Source organism: Saccostrea cucullata, unplaced genomic scaffold (genome assembly GCF_032062105.1).
Source record: "Saccostrea cucullata isolate Sc308-1 unplaced genomic scaffold, CSIRO_AGI_Scuc_v1 ctg277, whole genome shotgun sequence".
Taxonomy (NCBI): domain Eukaryota; kingdom Metazoa; phylum Mollusca; class Bivalvia; order Ostreida; family Ostreidae; genus Saccostrea; species Saccostrea cuccullata.
This window is the reverse complement of record NW_026935934.1, coordinates 52,501-72,627: the sequence shown is the minus strand read 5'-3', so window position 1 is coordinate 72,627 and position 20,127 is coordinate 52,501. Positions and strand designations below refer to the sequence as shown.

General features: G+C 33.6%; 1 protein-coding gene across 1 annotated transcript in view; it reads right to left on the bottom strand.

The window, feature by feature from the left end:
• Positions 1 to 15,217: 15,217 nt before the first annotated feature.
• The window catches only part of LOC134244267 (RNA cytosine-C(5)-methyltransferase NSUN2-like), a 26,745-nt gene continuing 21,835 nt past the window's right edge, over positions 15,218 to 20,127 (bottom strand). Inside the window, exons 17-21 of the mRNA XM_062726526.1 lie at positions 19,984 to 20,064; positions 19,489 to 19,627; positions 16,843 to 16,882; positions 16,414 to 16,541; positions 15,218 to 15,881 (exon numbers count right to left, since the gene is read on the bottom strand). Coding sequence (XP_062582510.1) covers positions 15,640 to 15,881; positions 16,414 to 16,541; positions 16,843 to 16,882; positions 19,489 to 19,627; positions 19,984 to 20,064 — 630 coding nt within the window. The 3' untranslated portion in view covers positions 15,218 to 15,639. The remainder of the gene's footprint in view (positions 15,882 to 16,413; positions 16,542 to 16,842; positions 16,883 to 19,488; positions 19,628 to 19,983; positions 20,065 to 20,127) is intronic.

The following is a 20,127-nucleotide window of genomic DNA, read 5'->3' as shown; positions in this document are numbered from 1 at the left end:
TAATAATTGAAAATGTTCTATATTTAAATAATTTAGTACTAAATTATTAAGTTTTATGATTAAAATCCTTTTTTTTTATTTCATTGGTTCAGTTGTGTTGTTTGATTTTCTTAATTTTTTTATGAATGTACAAAAAATAAAAATACCGAAAAGTTTTCTACAAAATTTAAGTGAAACACAGAACAAGTTCTTGTATAATTTTCTCCTCCATTTTTTCACTTAAATGCTCCTAGTGCAATACGTTGGAATTATTGCTAATCAAATATGATCCCATTGCTCTTGTTTTGTGAGCTGGCTGACAACGCACTAACAACGCCGTGAAAGCGCATTGTGATCGCCAACGGACGCTGGAGAAACGCCGTGGGAGCACAATGATCGCAGTGACAACTCTGTGCTGTCGCCGAGTAATCGCAGTCGAAAAAATCATAAGACGACAAATCTCATTAGAAGCGCCGTAAAAACGCGATGGAAACGCAGTGACATCTCCAAGGACTTCGTGACATCTCCGTGAGGTCTCCGTGGAAGCGCAGTCTACTATCATTGCGTTCGTGCCACGATCATGTGCGTCTTCACGGCGTTCGTACGGAGCTCCCACTACGTTGTTGGAGATCTTAGCGCGCTGCTACGGCGATCATACTACGTTTCTACTGCGTTCTTATCAGACCGCGATCACACGGCGCGTACTTTGTGCATGCCCAAAGTGATCGCCGTCCCCTGGCGTTCTTGGAGACCCTACGCGACCCTACGGCGTTCAGTGGAGATCTCGCCGCGTTGTCACGGCGCTGTAGGAGATTCTACTGCGATCACCTCGGCGTTTTGCATTTTTTGAGGACGCCGTGCAGTCGCCGTGAGGACGCAGCCCTGGTGTGACAGGGGTTTTAGCTGTTAATCTGTTTTGTCTATTTGTCCGCAAGTTTAACCTTGCCCATAACTTTTGAGTGGGTGGGGCTATGGCTTTCATATTTCACAGGTGTATTCCTTGTGACAAGACCTTTCTTCTGGTACCACCAAATTTGACATCGTGACCTTGACCTTGGAGTTTGACCTATTTTTACAAAAAATTTCTTAACTTTAACCATAGCCATAACATTTGATTAGTTGGTGCTAGGATACTCATACTTAAGATGTGAATTCATTGTGTCAAGACCTTTCATTTGGTATTTAAATATTTACCTTTTGACCTTGACCTTATAGTTTGGCCACTAAAAAAAAAATAAAACTTTTGAACCGTTAAAACTAGAGTATCTATACTTCGCAGGTGTATTCTATGAGACAAGACCTTCCTTTGAATGTCAAAAAATTTGACCTTGGCCTTGGAAATTGGTCCACTTTTAAGAAACTTTAACCCTGACCACAACTTTTAAATTGTTAGTACTAGGGCTTTCATATTTCAAAGGTGTATTCCTTGTGATAAGACCTTCCTTTGGTACCAACAATTTTGACCTTTTCACCTTGACCTTGGAGTTTAACTTGCATTTGAGAAACTTTAACCCTTGCCATAAGTTGTCATATGGGGGCATATCACAAACACATCTTGTTTGTTTTTACAGTGATACTATAAGCTTTTTACTCATTAAAGTACCATAGTATATGACTTTTGACCTATAAATATAATTAAAATAGGTTATAATTTTTAAAATGCATTGTGTGCAAATAATGCTCACTAGAGAGATGCTATATACTGCACATTACTAATGTTAAATCTTCTATTGTCCCTAGCAGACTTGGGTCATGGTGCCAGAGGACACATGTTTGGAGTGGTATGAGTCCTTGTAATCTCAAAGAAACAATGGTATGCGTAATTCCTGCAATAGGGTGGGCTCAGTACAATAAGTGCATTGGAAAAGCAAGTGGAAAAAACATTAAGGTAATTAGGTGTTAACACATGGAGTGGCAAGTTCATCAGCCCATTAGGGTTACACATATAAACCAAGAATACCTTCTCTTTGATACTCTAAATACATGTTCTTATTAGTAGTATCTTTGGCAAAACAACCTTAAACATTTCAAACAATTCATCCTTTCTGTGTGTTAATTGTACAAGAGTTTGGACACCTGACATCAAATTCTGCCATTTATCTATCTGGATATTTTACAATCATCTCACAATATGACCCCATCCAGGTGAAATATTTTGCAAAACTGATCATATACATGTACATTGAAATTTGGTCACTATTTTTTTGCTTGTTGCCTGCTAGTAAGTAAAATTATCATCTAGGGAATTTCTCTAAGACTTATTAAACATGAAAACATCCAAGAACAGTGAAAAATATAAAATTCATTGTTTTTAAGGTGAGCTAAATAGACCTGAAAAGATATTGCTGACCTTGCCAGGACTGACTTTTAAATTATGTATGACAAATAATGTCAGTTCACTCTCTGATATCTTTCAGTAAAGGTATAAAAGCTGTAAATATAATAATTTTTTCTCTGCACTTGTTATATCCATAAATTTCTTATTTCAGAGTTGAATATAAAACATTAAAATTTACAAAAATTTTTACAGTAAAGGTTGTATTAAAAGTTTTGCTGTAAATATAATAATTTTTTCTCTGCACTTGTTATATCCATAAATTTCTTATTTCAGAGTTGAATATAAAACATTAAAATTTACAAAAATTTTTACTAGGGATCCTGAAAAAAACTTTCTATTTCCATGCTTGTATTAAACAAGTTTTACTGTAATGTCCTCTGAATTTTTAAAAAATAATTAAATTCAAGTCAGACATTTTCTTTTCCCACTATGTGAACATTTTTAAGTGGCTTCATTAATAGATTCTTCATTTGTATATACAGGTGATCTTAATTTTTCAAAAAATCACCACAGAATGACAACTTATTTCAAAGAAATATAACAGGTGTATAATTATGAAGAAATTATATGAGGGAGAAAGTATTTAACCCATATAGAAATTTTATAAAGTCAATATTTAACATAAATTTCAGAAAACTTGGTTTATGATGTAACTTAATAAGGCATATAAAATTACAAAATAAAATATCAAGTGTTTAACATGTCTTTTTGTGGCGGGAAATAACAGCACTTTGTGACCGATTTACTACAGTAGCGGCGATGAATCAATGTGTATCCATGAATGAATAAAATGGCTGAGTGATTAGGTGCCATGTTTTTACACCTGAAGATGACTTTACCTTATTAGATGGACATTTATAGGGGCTCTGGTGACCTCCAATGACCTCCCATCAACTTTTAACTCCATTCTCCTTCAAGTGGGACCTCAGCCATGGCGGGACACAGTAAATGAATCTCCTGTTACCTGCAAAAATATTCATGTTCTTCATAAAAAAAAGATATTGCTTTTTCTTTCAACAGGAGTCGAGACTATACACAGTTAGGGACACAAATGGTCAGTGGAAAATTCCCCCCGCAGACAGCTTCAACCTTCTTGTATTTCATACTCATGTATGTTTATGCAAATATTCAAAAATTCATAACCTCTTCTAAAATATTGACTTGAAATCTGTTGAAGACTCACTTAGATCACAGGTCATAAAGCAACTTGTCATATTAAAAAAAATTCATATCTAATTCAGTACCTTTTTGATCTCAGATAATAAAAGTTTGTGAAGTTTTAAAACCTACCCCTTCATATTGTGCATGAAAATTTTATTTTGCAATATAAAATAGAATTTGAGGACTTATAAGGACACAATGTATGCATGGAGTATTAAAGGGTCTTCATTCCCCCTCTTATATATGAGAGACCACTGCATGCAGGACTTTGGTCAATCACCAACCTAGGAATAAATACAGTAGTTCCACCTCTTTCAAATTAAATCTTAATTTTCTTTACCTAATCTTAAGAATGTGTACTTATGAAAGTTCACTTCAAATATTTTTCTAACACCTTTAGGGGAAACACTGACCAAACTCAGAAAATATTTTTTCGTGACCATTCTTTTCAAACCCATTGAGGTGTTATGATTCATACATAAGACACTCTTGTTAAAATTTATGAGGCAGAAACATTTAAATATTTCAATTCACAAGTCAAATTAACAGAGAGAATTCCATATTAACTTTTGGGTTTTGATTTTTGTCATTTTGCCTTTTTTTCTATTTCACTGAAAAATTGTATAAATTGCACCTATATAATTCTTCTTTAAAAATTTGGAATTCTTCCAACAAGCACTCCTTGACTTGTTTCACATAATAATCTTGTGACAAATATTTGAATTATATACACTGGACTGAATTCACATGCACAAAGACCCACTGCATTAACTGATATTATGTTAAAGTTAAGTTTTCCACTAGTTATTTTGTTTGGGACCTTTCGTATACCCGACAGATTTGAATTGTAAATAGGTAAATAATAAATTTTCAATCCTAGTTCAAATTAACACAACAATCACTAGCCAAGATCAAAGACAAGCCATAAACTGCGATCGTGCAACTTGAAATTTATAAAATACAATGCTATGTGGTATGTTTTGAAATTTTTGTTTTCGAGAGGGAAAGAGCGAATGTATATTAGAACTATTTTGAAATAAAATAATTCTTCAATTCTTATTTATTTGAGTTTAAAACAAAGATCAGTTTTATGATGATATGGCAGTTCAATTTGGAATTTGTTTTTTTCAGAAAAAAAAGATTATTAATACTATAAAAATAACATGAAAAATTGTATAAATGTTTTGTACACACACACGTTAATATAACAGATTATGTATAAATATTAAAAACATTGAATGTTTTTTAAAATTCTTTAAAAATTTGTAGAATCGGGGGTGGGGTGAAAACTTTACTTTCATAGACGTCGGAAGCAAATTGAAGGGGGGGGGGCTAATTTGAAGTGGGGGGGGGCTAAACAAAATTTAACCCCCTACAAAACATAATTTTTAGAAAATTTGTTTGTTCCTACAGTCCCACACAACACATTTCCGAAATTGAATCTTGAGTTTAGAAAATGTTCCTTTACTTACACTTTGCATGATAAACCATCTAAGATATTTAGGGTTTTTTGGGGGGTGGGGGTGGGGGGTGGGGGGTGACACTGTTATGAAAATTGAGGTAAAAAATCTACTTTACATATTTGTTAGCCATCAAACTCTTTTTCAGTTGTATCTCTTTAATCTACGCAGTTAATTTCAATTTTCTATATTAATGTAGGAAAAATTTAAGATTTAAAGTGGTATAACAATGACTGATTGATTGCCTAATTTGAATGTAAAATATCTATTGTATATCAAAATAAACTTTTTGACAACAAGATTCTCTGAATTGTGCTATTCTTATTTCGTGTGTTGTACGATCGCTATTTCTATGTTGTACGATCGCTTCATAAAAAGATACATGTCGTTGACGATCGCCTCAAATTTTCCAGTTAAAATTTGTTTAAAGATATTGTATGTAGTTTTAATTTTAAAATCTTTTAGTTCATACTTCCAAGAACCGTTACATAACAAAAGCAGCAAATGTTCTTAGGTAATAACAACAATAAACTATTTCAAAGCATGAAAATTTGATATTTTGAACACTGTCGATTTGATCGGTAGCATTTGCACAGAAACTGTGAACCAAATTTACTCTCGGTAAATCCTAAACTGTAATAATTATCTAAATTAAATGTCTTTTAATTTTATTTTCAGCTGGTTACACTCCAGCACATACAAAACTATTTAAATTTACCCCCTACAATACTTTCTTCTTCAATGTTTTGATCCGCGTTGCCGATCGCATCCGCGTTGCCGATCGCGCGTTGACAGGGGTGAAAATGAAAAGCTTCAAGAAAAAAAAATTATGTTTATTGAAAGCCGCTCAAAGAAAACTTTTAATCACCTGGAAACTGACATTTGACCTTTTGCCAGTTGAAGCTCAAGAGATGTCTTCTTTAACTAAAAAGTAGTTTGGATATTAAATTTTGTTAAAAGATAAGCTCAAAGGAAATCAAGTTATCATCTGGACAATGCTATTTGCAATTTCTGAATTTTCTGACCTTGACCTTGCCCTTTTGATCAATATAGCCATAAAGAGTCAAGATATAAAATTTCATTGCAAATTTTCAAAGGTTTCTTTAGATATCATCAAAAATCTAAAGGGTTACACACAGACACAATGTATTAATTTATGACCTTGACCTTTAGCAATTTTGACCTCAAAATTTATAAGGTACTTCCTTAGGCTAAGAAAGTTTTAAAATTAGAAAATGTCATTGCAAAAACTCAGACAGATGGACAGAAAAACAGATCAAGACCCAAATTAATATCTCCCCACTATCAGTGAAAGGGGAGACAAATACTGGGGTAATAAGTTTGAAAACTTTAAATTTAGATACAGTGTTCATAATGTTCAAAGCAAAATTCAGTTGCCTCTTCATTTGCTGGCAATAGTAAAAGTACAAAAATTAAGTCCTTAATTATTAAGCAGCATGCTATTAACAATTAGTTACCGAGGGCATGTCTTAAGCACAAATTGGAAGTATTGTTCAAAATGAAGTAATATCAAGTAAGAAAATTATCAATTTACCTCAAGTGTACTTGCATGTACAATATCTTTCACTTCAATTTGGTAAAAACTTTAAAAAGAGTAACAATTATAAAATATTTCAAAGAGGCAGGTTCATTATCTCCATAAAATGGCCCTGTCATTGTACCAATTAATTGACCAAGTCCTTATGTCCCATTTCGAACATCAACATAATGCAGAGACTTAGTGCTTTCATTTCCTATAAAAAAAAAAATGTCCTCTTAAAGTCCAAGTTTTGATATTCAGGCTATGTGAAACTAAAAGGTTCTTGAATTTTAAAGAAAATGAGTGAATTTGAGCATCTTCAACTATTGATTAAAATATGAGCCCATACCCGCAATCCAAAATTGTTTCATGGAATAGGATCTTCCGAAACAGTTCTTTCATTATATATTAATTAAATATTTTAGATCAGAGGTTGAGGGTTATACAAAATATTCTTAGGCTTAAAATTTTGGCAATTTTTAAAGAAATTTTCAAGATTTTAGGAAAATGACGCAATTCATGATGACATAATACATGGACAAGAGAAAAAATTATGTCATTTTTATTTGATATGAAGTCACCAAGGTTCCAAGTGAAATTTAACATATTTTCAACTTGAATTGAGCAGTTCTGATTTTTCAGAAATTCACAGGGCCAAAAGAGGCCCAAGGTGAACCTTGTTCTTTAATTTCATCATTGAAAAGATATGATGTAAATCAATACATAAATTAAGTACATAAATTATCAAATGCTAAAAAGAAAAGCTTATCACAACTAAACAATCTGAAATTCAAAAAACAAAAGGAAAAAGATGATGACTCAATAATGAACATGTTTTTCATTGATTAAATATTTCATCAGACAACTAGCTCCTAAATGAATTATTCTATGGGATGGTTTTCAATGATGGCATATATTATATACTTTGCAGTCTTAATTTGGGTCTGGTGAGCTAATACAAGTTGCCTAGTAATTACTTCAAACATGATTGGTAACAGCTTGTATTCTAGTGAAGTTTGAAAATTTTTGGAGAGAAGACAACATTTTCTTAATCAATGTTTGCATCTGTATCATTAGCTACATTAATTTTCAAGGATGTGGAAGATTTTCAGATTATATATCTATGTTGTGCAGAGATGTCTTCTCAATATCCGGTATTAATTAAACTTTGCTGCACTTCCGTAATTAATCTTTGCTGCAATCAAATGCACTTTAAATATATTTGATAAAAAATATATATAAGTTGTTTGAAGACAAAACTAGATTAATGGCATCAATTATTTAGAATGATTTTTATGCCCATGTAAACAAAGTTTCAGGGGTATATAGTTTTAGTCCCGTCTGTCCGTCTGTCTGTCTGTTTGTCCTTAAGAACTTGAACCTTGCACATAACTTTTGCATGGGTGGAGGTATGCTTTCATATTTCACTGGTGTATTTCTTGTGACAAGGCCTTTCTTTGGGTACCACAAATTTGACCTTTCAACCTTGAAGATTGACCTACTTTTACAAAAAAATCACACTTTAACCTTATTTTTACATAATTTCTTAACAGTTTGAGCTAAGGGCTTTAAAACTTCACATGTGTATTCAATGTGACAAGACCTTTCAGTGGGTATAAATATTTTTTGACCTTTTGACCTTGACCTTAGAGTTTGACCCACTTTTTAAAACAAATTTTAACCTCTGTCACAACTTTTGATCAGTTACAACAAGGGCTTTCATATTTCACAGGTATGTTCCTTGTAATAAGACCTTCCTTTGGGTACCAACATTTTTGAACACATCTTGTTGAATTGCTTTTGTTAAAATTTAATTTTTGTTAAATGTTTTCAATGACATGCATGGTTATTTGACTCAACTGACAACATACTTCATATTCTTTGTACATCTTTTTTGTACATGTATCAAGATAAAAGTTAGGCGCTGATTAAAAATATCAATAATTAATCATAAAATCTTACACATTGTCCTTAAATATGCACCTTATTAAACATAAAAAAAAAATTCATTTTTGTAAATATAGAAGAAATTCTGCAATAAATGGATCTACACTAATATCTTGTGTATATAACCACTGAATGACACTGGAAAAGCTACTGACTGTTTGGTAGAGACATGGGTGGATCCAGGAATTTTCTAGAGTTCGAAGTGGTGAGAGGGGTGAGAGGGGTTGGGTGGGTTCCACAACTCTGACAAAGGCTGACATTCCTACCAAAAATGGATGTTTAATTTAGTTTTCAATCAATTTGTACATAATATTTGACTATGTTGAAGATTTTGTATATAAAATACAGAGAACATAAGTAAATTCACAATAAACAAATTAGTTGTTCGTTGCACAAACAGAGGATATACGTCATTCATAATAGCAACTTCGACATGATGACAAAAAAATTTCAATATCTGTTTTGAAAAATTTCTGTGAAATGTGAGGGAGTTGGTTGTAAAATGTCAGTGTAATAAGATTACAGCGAACACAAAAAGACATTATCCTCAAGTATTATTGACACATAACCGCTACATTTTCACAGAATCTTCCGATATAAGACTGATTATATGAGTAACAAATGAATATGGACCACCTATAACCATTCAATGGAACCAATTTACTAAACAGTTCAATGTAAAATGCCCGTTTCAATGCCTAATGGGTTAAATTTTAAAAACTTGCAGTATATAATTTTCTCCCAGCCAAAGAATGAGTGGGGAGGGGTCTGGTATGAGAGACCATGAAGAGAAACACCAAACACTTGTCAGTGGTCCTCAAACCACGAGTACGCCGGCTACAAAAAAACCAAAGTGACAGAATCAAAATGTTAACCGGTGCAGAAAGAACAAGAGCTTGTTTGATGTGCAGACACAATACGACATCGTAAGTCAATTATAAAGTACACAGATCTCGTCTGGTCACCAGGGACAAAACTCAAGAAAGAAATTTTCAAAATTTTTTTTTTGTAGTCTTTATTAGTTCTTAACAATATACCATGTTCTTTCTTACAAAAAAGATTACTACTGACAAAAGACACTGCCCTCTATATAAGAATGTATTTTCATTAAAGTTCTATCCTAATTTAAGGGGGAAAAAGGAAATTTAAGAGGGCCATAGCACAACAGGGGAGAAAATCACACACACTTTATCTAATTGTTACTTACAATTATGTGTTTCACACTTGTAACTGTATATTAAAAGCTATTAAGAGATAGCACACTTATGTTTTATGCTGGGGTACTATGACCTTGAATTTCAGATATCCTTCAAGTTTTGCAAGAAAAAAACATATTAAAACTCCCTACTGACTTTTAGCACAGACAATGTGGCTTCATCCAATACTCTGGTGTTAAAAGGACGCTTAAGAAAGGTCTTCTGGCACTCTTAAAGAGTACGCCAGTGAAACTTAAACCAAATGACACTTTTCTACATACACAAATGAAATACAATGAAATGCCATAATTGCTAAATCAGAACGCCAAGCCTGCAATTCATTCAAGCAACCATATAATTTTCAGATTGAGTGTCACTGAACAATTTAACCTTAGTACTGAAGATGTGCAAATTTTATAAGATAATTTATACTTTTCATTGCTTAAAAGTGCGACAAGGTCTTATCTGTTTTCTTATATCTTTATCGCATCAGACCTGTAATGGTATCCACTAGATGCCACCCTAGCCAGTAGCGCTCTGTGTCTCATATAGATGTTTTGCACATTCAAGTACAATCAGTGAGGGTTCAAAACTTTGTATTCTTATGACAAATTTATACAATTACAGTTTACAACTGACTATAAGGTTAAAAATTTAGCTCCAAATCAATTTACCAGTAATTTTTCAAGTCTGAAATTCCATGAATTACGGAAGTTCACCAAAAATTTGTATGCTGAGAAACCAACAAGATTAAAATCAGAATCTAAATTTAAATTCAAATTTTACTTTAATTGTATAACTATAAGAACAGATGTATGCACCTGGATAGAAAACTAAGAACATATAATGGTGGAAAGGTAGTGAAGTTTCTCATCCCAACCTAGGAGTTTTACCAAACACTGCAGAAGAAAATCAGAAATGCATCATAAAAGAAGAAAAAATTCTTTGTTTGAATTTTGAAGTGAACTTGTTTGATCATCTGGTTGTTTAGATTACATCTGAAAAAGCAACAAAGAATAAATCTACTAGGGTGGTTTATCCCTTTTAAGCATTGCTCAAGTTACTTTTTCAAATAAAATGCAATCTAGCTCTTCTAATTTGAATTACTCATCGATGTGTGTCAATTAAATGGAAATATCTGTGGTTTTAACTGTATTGTGTAACTTAATCTCAACGCACAAGTTCTGGGTACCATTTTCCATCACTAAATCAGCAGCTATTGACCAACATAATTATATAAAGGAAGTTGCACGTATATTTAAAAAATACATAATAATTCACTAAAATTTATCCTGACAAGACATCTGTGCCACTTCAGAACACAATATATGGTTATTGCTTTTTTTTATCATCTACCGCAGACCGCAACTGGAAATGAGACAAACAGAAAGTGACATTTGAAACCCGACATGGATGACATAATAGCCACTCAATAGGTGCGAGTGTTGTCACCTCCCCAATGGGGACCAACAATGAATCACACCCCCTCAGGCCCTCTCCTCCTTACCTCCTTAAGGCTCGTCTTATTCACCGCTCAATCATGGATCCACCGTACCTGAAAAGCAATAAAAAATATAAAAGCCTCAAGTAGACCACATATCCATTTGTCAGAAACATTGTCATACACATAAAAAATCATGTGAAAAAAGGAAAATATTTCAAACATAATTTCAATTTTTTTTAAGGATATTTATATTCAACAAGATACCAAAAGGCTATTGTATAAAAATGTAACAAGTATGCAGAGGTCAACATTAGTACACAAAGGTCATGTTTACCCAATTTCTACAAGTGATCTTGAATGTTTTTTAATTACTGTTGGTGATTTTAGGGGCATTTATTACTCTGCACTTACCCACTGAACAAAGGAGAACCATTGTGGAAATCATCTGCACATCATGTTTGTATCAGTAATGAGCAAACATGACCAATTTACTGAAATAAGAAGAATCACAAATCAGTGTCATAAACAGGGTGGTGAAAGATTTCATCTAGAATCTTCAATAAATAATGAACAAACGCATTTTACATGATGACAAGAAATAGACCACACAGGACACACGTACCGCTGATATAAATGTCACCCGCGTATCACAAGTGTCTTGGCATTATGACCATGTTGGCTCGGAGACTGGAAATCTGGACCTGTTCGAGAAATTTTTGCTACCATCACTAAGAAATCTCTGTTTGATGTTTGGGAATGAATTATATGGAGATATCAAAACCTATTCAAGCTCATAAGTCCATTCAACAATACAGATCAGGAGTAGAGCAAACATGAACCCCTAACAGAGGATCAGGTGCCATGGAGGAGTGAACATCCCCTGACAACAAAATATTTGATCAACTTACCTTCGCTCTTTAGATCTAGGCCCTGGACATACATTCGACAATTTGTTCAAAGGTTTCATGCTTAGTATCAGGCTTGCTAAATGCTGAAGAAAAATTATAATTTTAATATTGTATGATTATTCATATATGATCAGCTCAATCCCATCCTGGCCACAGACATGAATTTTTTATCAAAAGCTAGCTTTTTATAAATCATGCACATTTTGCTTGCAAGGGACGGGGATTCTCATGGTGCTATGCATTTTCACAATTTTTTTTTCTAAACTTACATGTAACTCTACCCAAATACCTCCCTTTAGTTGGACACTGGACCCCAAGGGAAATTAATTTTTTAACAAGATGACTTAATAATCACTTAAGTATCCTGTTTTTTTATTCAGGCTATGACCTGGAACTGACTTGTACCATGTATATTTTACAGTTTGTGAGAACTCTTTATTGACTTCCCTGTAATTCATGAGTAAATAAATGAAAAAAAATATTCTTGCATTTTTTTAATATTCAGCAATTTTCTGGTATCTTTTCTTCCGATAGTTCAACTTTCACATATCAATAACCCTTATAACCACACAACTCCAGCACACAGTGCAAATAAATTACTGTCACTAAAACTCGCTATCATGTCTCATCTCACACGTAGCTCAATATGACTATCACTTTACAATTGTTAGGAAACCCTCAATCGACGTCCCTCAGATAGTATACCCTACAACAATAACACCCCCTCATCAAATGACAGGAGTATCCCCCGATCCCCGACCCCAACACAGTGTCCCTCTTATCCTCAACTCTCCAAACTTTGTAGGTCGTGATACACCCCTTCCCCCTCTTATCCCTTACTCTTCAGATCTCTATAAAGGTCATACCCCTGTCATTGGGAGATAGTTAGACGAACACGTTTGGAATTCCTACCATGCCTCACTAATCACTTGCATCAAAACATGCATTTTCACATCAATCAACTGTTACCAAAGAATGTTACATATAGCACATAAAATGCTCTTAAATATTCTTCAGAGGGTATGTCATTATAATAACAATTCTTGTTGTTATGTAAGGTTCTCTTATACACACATATTTCTTCAGTGAATGTATAATCCCCTGTAATATAATTTAAGTACTTCAGTTTCCATGCAGTTTCACATTGCACACTTATAACTCCATTGATAGTTATTATCTTAAACCTATTCTAAATCCATCTTTGGTCATGACATAACTTTAGAATCTGTAAGTCAAGTACCAGGTACATGTATAAACTTTCAATCTTTTTTTTTTCGATTACAAGACAAGACCCAGAAAGGAATTATAAGCATATGTACATATTTTTTCTGCTAGTGACCTTGAACTTGTTTTAATGACCTTTCATCAAGGTCATGACTTATCCAAAGGTCATAACTAATCTTGGTGTCTATCAAGAACTTCTAATGCCTCTGCATTAGAAAGGTACATGTATATTAAAGTACCCAGAAGTACAGTGAACCAGACTCATTTACAGGGCAGTGAATGAGAAGCACTTTACATAACATATAAATTTGTCATAAAAACAGATAAATAATTAGTTAGAAAAATCTGACGTATTTCTGGCTTTTTTTACGATTTTGATATTTTACATGCCAGGAACTGGCGCCATTATGAAAACTGGGAATTTGCCGCCTCCAACAGGAGGCGGCATTATCGAGTTGATTTTCGATACTTGCAAACTGAATTAAATGCTGATTTCACATTTTATCAATAGTACAATACCTTTAGTACTCACTAACATCATTTTCATGGTTCATTCGTGAAATAATATAATCTGAAAACATTTTATCTGACTGTCAAGATTTGTTTTCATTTCATGCATTTTAAAATCTTGCAAGTTCTGAATCGGAATGTGGAGTGGTCATTTTTTTTTCATGGATATTGGCGAGTTCTAGGAGCATTGTGCCATTGATAAATTGTGAGTTCTGCATCTAATTTGGTTCCCAAGTATAGAAAATTAACTTTGGGTGGAGACGGTGAAATTCCCAGTTTTCTTAATGGCACTGGTTCTGACGTTTTCCTGGCATGTAAAATATCAAAATCGTAAAAAAGCCAGGTAAATGCCCGATTTTCGGACTAATAAATAATTAGCAGTTCAGAAACTGGTAGAAACACACACAAAAATATCTTTATGGCAAATGGCACAAAAAAATCCAGAAACAAAATTTATAATAAAGATTTAACTGTGTATATAATTTATAACATGTATCATTCTGGGAAATGTACCATTTACAGGAAAAAAAATAAAACAATGATATAACAAGGTCAAACAGTTGGCCTGGTAACACAAACACTATTTATAGAATCGTGAACCTGCCTAAAAATTAAGACATGTACATAACTGGGTTATAAGCAATCTTTGTTTCCATACAGTTAAAAAGTTACAAACCAGTTACAATTGGAACAACTTTACCAGTGACCTTGATCTTCTTCAAATGAAATTAATTGAAGGTCATTACCCCCCCCCCCCCTCTTGTGAACTTTCAATGCTTCTCTACTGCATGTTTTAACAAGGAGACATACACATAATTTTTATATACCCCTAGCTAAACTTCCTTTGTGGGGTATAATCATAAAAGTATTAAACTTTCTCTATCAACTTCTGTTTTAGAGTCACTATTGAACTTCTGTAATAGTATATCCAAAAACAAACTAATAAGAAATATTATGAAATATTGTAAACAAAACTTTTGTACTGAATCATATTTTTATGCATTTATAATATACAAATAAAGTTCGTAAGAAAAGTAGAACAAGGAACGAATAAAAAAAAATTTTTAATAGCTATCTATTGCACAATTTCTAAAGAGGATATAAAAATGAACGTTTCTCAGTTTAAATAGTGAACAAAATACTCTGCAACCTCTGAATCTATTTGAAACTAATATTTTGGAGGGAAAACAAATCTTCAATAGGCGCACTTACTTAACAATGCAAACTGCGTGTAATTGAAGCTTGTCAAATCTCAGTAAATGTCACCCCAATGACTTCCAAATTATGTAATATATAGACAAGTATACCACATCTGACATGTGACAAAACTAAACAGAACGACAAATATACAATTTCTCTGCTTAGATCTGACAAAAGTGAAAAAAGATGTTCCCAACACAAAGCCTGGGCTGTATTGAATGACAAAGAGATGTCTTGATTTTCAGAGGAGTGGACTATATACCCGATAGGATAGCAAAAAAATGTCGGTACAGATGACAAACGGAAATAAAACTGTTTTGAGATTTAATGTGAGGTAATCTTTTCACACATTTTAGAATACTCAATTCTGAATTTGATATAAATTGCTTAACCAAGCAGAAATTCCTGTCACGTTAATATCATAAATGTGTTGAATACCTCTCATATTAATTATATTTTCGAAAGATATAAAATTTCTTCTACTATATCATTACCTGGACTCAGATCTTAAGTGTCACTATATTTTTATGTTAACCTCTAAAGAACAATTTTCACAAAGCTGATGGAAAACAAAAGCATTACACTGCTTTACTCTTTGAGACAATTCATTCAGTATTCAATTTTGACTGTTTTCTCATAACACATTTTGAAGAATACATGATTCTTCATCATAAATTCTGATTCTTCCTAGTAATATTCATAAGACAACATTTCCATCCTGCCTTCAGAAGCTCAGGTCCCACACTCGTCTATCTGGTTGTCTGTCGTCCTAGTATCATTGTCATTGTCACAACCCTCGACATTATCCTCGCCTTCACCCTCCTCCATCTCCTCAGCCCTGGTTGCCTCTGATTCCACCTCTCCTTGATCCCCCTCCTGGTTTCCTGTTGGATCACCTTCTATGGGTTCATCATCTTCTGTGGCCTTTTCTTTATCTTTTTTCTGTTGCTTCTTTTCTTCCAATTGGATTGCCACTTGAAGAAAAATAAGAATTTATTATTCAAATTAAAAAATACCACATTTCTGTTCTGTTTAAAATATAACACTAATATTAATATAGCATATACATATTCCAGTCACAACTTATTATCATCCAACCAACTACTGATACTGAAAAATCAATAGATATGATACAGAAAAAGCCTGTAAATGCACATTTTCAGCATGAAATTCTATCACGATTCTGTTTACAGAGGGAAATGAAATTCCCTCTGCATGTAGTATTAGTATTTCATCATTATACAACATACATGTATATCTATATCTAAATTTCAATAAAGACTTCATGCATGTTTTCAAAATCAAGGGCCATAATTGCTTTGAATAAACAGTTTCACAATTTTCCACCAAATAAAAAGTTTTTACAGGTATAACTTCAAAATTCAATGGCTGCATTCCATTAAATATTAGTCAAAAAGTACAAATATTGAGCTCCGACTAAACTTTTTTATATACTCCTGAGCTTAACCAAGCCCCTTTTGTCTACAGTATTATAGCATAACTTACAGTCCTCGGCCAGCTTTTCACTGAACAGCCTTAAGTAATGGAATCTGAGTCCGCTGTTAATGAAGGCTCTGACAGAAGTCTTCCCTCTCCATCCACAAATCACCAGATCACAGGCCGGCCGAGTCGCACTGTCAACATGTTACACTGAATTATATACAGCAAGCTTTTTTTTTAAAGGGGATTATACGAGTAATCAAAAATTCAGTTTCTACAGGTATATACTGCTCAGAATATTGGACTAGATAATATACAATTTGGAACTTTCAGATTTCTTTTCTAGAAATTACAGAATTTTGAGTGAAAAGTTAATCTCACTGACACTGTATTTACATCAATCAAAATTTTAGCATCATTGTAAATGCAAAACATAATAATTAATATTCTCCATTGATAGCTCAACATATAACACATTATTTTGAAGATTCTTACCTATCTGATCCTTTGTATAGAAGTACTATGCTTCCAGTATCTAGAAAACAGAAAACAATGTTAGATTCAGTTATCTTTTTGGTTGCATTTGATGGGACTCATCTAAGTTCTTTCATTTTCAGTTTAAGAATTTCTTTACTGATTACAAATTCTTATTTAAGGAATGACTCAAATTCTTGGCCAAATTATTCGATTATAACCTGGTTTGGGTCAGTTTACGCTTTATAATCCCCGAAGCAGATTATAAACAAGAGGACCATGGGCCACATCCCTCACCTGAGCACTAAGGGTAGGAAAAAGTAGAAAATGGCTTTTTATTGTAAAGTTTAAATCCAAAAGTAGTCCCATGACCAATCATGGATTTGCTATTTTTAAGAAAATGATTTTTAAAGAATTTTCCTATATATATATCTTTAAAAACTTTGGTCGGCCATTTTGGCCCCGCCCTACCCCTGGGGGCCATGATTTGAACAAATTTGAATCTACACTACTTGAGCATGCTTCCATATAAATATGATGAATTATGGCTTTGTCATTCTTGAGAAGAAGATGTTTAAAGAATTTTCCTATAATATGTTTAACGGTGTGACCGTTGGGGCGAGCGCAGTTTATTTACTATCAAAAACCTACACATGTACTGTCTATCATTCAAGAAAAAGAAAGCAAAAAGAATAAAACAAAACTATAAAAAGAAATCATTTCCCAAGCATCGGGATCGAGATTCCAAACTTCTCGCAAGTTTCCGACAAAATCGGAAATACCCGAACCGTTGAAGTGACGAAAGTATGACGTCAGATGAAAAGTTCTGTTGACTTAGGACGCAAACGCTAGTTTTATGGAAAAGAGATTGCATTTAATCGTTCTTTTCAAGTAAGTTGTTGCTATGCACCGTAACATGTTTTCCGAGTTTCACGGAAGCAACCGACATAACTTCGTCAAAATTCGTAAGTTTCCGGTGACGTCATTTGTATCATTTCCGAAGGGCAAGGTGAAGGCTGGTGTTGTGGCATGGGGGTATTTTTTTGAATAAGGTAAGGCTAAATCATTTCGTTAAGATTTCGGTAAGAAACAATGTTCCTTTAATTTTTTTACTATTTTTGATTTATTCGCGCAAAGGACATTGGGTAGTGCAGGAATTCTGGGAATGTTGCACAGAGAAATTTGGCTGACGTATGTACAGATTTCAATCCGAATTTCCTCTGTTCATACACGTTAGTCTATTGAGCTCGCTTCGCGAGCGTCGCTTCGCGACGCTCGCTGCGCTCGCTATAATTCTATGTAAAACTTTGGTCGGCCATTTTGGCCCGCCCTACCCCCGGGGGTCATGATTTGAACAAACTTGAATCTACACTACCTGAGCATGCTTCCATATAAATATGATGAATTATGACTTTGTCATTCTTGAGAAGAAGATTTTTAAAGAATTTTCCTATATATTTCTAAGTAAAACTTTGGTCGGCCATTGTGGCCCCGCCCTACCCCCAGGGGTCATGATTTGAACAAACTTGAATCTACACGCCCTGAGCATGCTTCCATATAAATATGATGAATTATAGCTTTGTCATTCTTGAGAAGAAGATTTTTAAAGAATTTTCCTATATATTTCTATGTAAAACTTAGGTTGGCCATTTTGGCCCCGCCCTACCCCTGGGGGTAATGATTTGAACAAACTTGAATCTACACTACCTGAGGATGTTTCCCCATAAGTTTCATCTTTCCTGGCACAGTGGTTCTTGAGAAGAAGATTTTTTAAAATATGCCACCAAATTTTCAATAATTCCCAATTATCTCCCCTTGAATGAGGGCGTGGCCCTTCATTTGAACAAACATGAATCCCCTTCACCCAAGGATACTTTGTGGCAAGTTTGGTTGAAATTGGCCCAGCAGTTCTTGAGAAGAAGTCGAAAATGTGAAAAGTTTACAGACAGACAGACAGCTAGACAGACAGATGCCTGACAAAATGTGATCAGAAAAGCTCACTTGAGCTTTCAGCTCAGGTGAGCTAAAAAGTGTAAATACCCAAACCAGGTTATAATCAAATAGTTTGGCCAAGAATTTGAGTCATTCCTTATAATTTAATTTTTAAATAATCAAATGTGGGTGTAAAATTGTGCTGCTTTTTATGAGTTCAAATTTGCCGCTCAATAATACATCCCTAGTAACGGAAGTGATGTGAAACAAGGGGAGGTAATAATTGATACACAGATTCTAGCAGCCATGATGTTTGTTTACATGAGGTAAGATTGAGCTACTGTTTGAAGTTAAAGGTACATTTATTAAAACTGGAATTTTCCATGAATCCCAAGGACTGGAAATAAGGGGATCGCATGGATACAGATGATTCAGCTGGTTGTCAAGGGGATGTGTCCCATACCAAACCAGGTTATTGAGAAATAATTTGCGTTCCTTTTTGGAAATCAACCAATGAGAGACTAGAATACAAACAAAATTAAATTATTCATATTCAGCTCTGTTTTTGAGAGACGACAAATATATACTTCATATTTATTTTAAAATTTTAATATTTGCAAATTTATTATGTACCTACATTGCAGGATTCACGTCCCAAGTTTACCAATTTGTGTATCTTATTTTTTATCCAATATTTCTTAAAATTCTACGGTACACTGTCTTGTTCAGTTTTACCCATTTTATGAAACTTCTGGCTCCCGTCCAATGAGAAGTCTTTAAACATTGGGTTCTCCTTGGTCATGGCCAGAATGAAGTCATCTCTTGTCAGGACAACTGACCTCTTTGTGAGCAGGTTCCTCATTGTCACCAGACCCTGAAGAACAAAAACTTTCAACTTAATCATCATGCATTCCGAAGTCTTAAATTAAATATTTAAAATATATTTTTTAAATTAATCTACCAATGGCCGATAATCTTAATCTAAAAGTCCTACGAAGATGTAAACCTTTCGTCTTTCACAGTAAAATTGTGTTAAATTTAGAATGCTGTCTAATCCACTTAATTTCTATGGAACAATTGGTGTCTATATTAGATCAGTTTTACAGTAATCCAGTAATACAGAACTCAACATTTTATCATCAGAATTTTCTTGTTTGCATTCCTGTACTTTTACATCAGAATGATGTCATTCACCATGTGAATAATGAAATGTAAGTTAGAAATAATTACCTCCTGAGCAATTCTATAATCACAGTCTGGAACCAGCGGGGATTTACTCCTACCAAAGACTTTCACCCCCAGATTGATAAACTGAAACATAAAATATTAAATTGTAAATGTGATTCTTTGGTTTACTAACATATTAAAATGTTT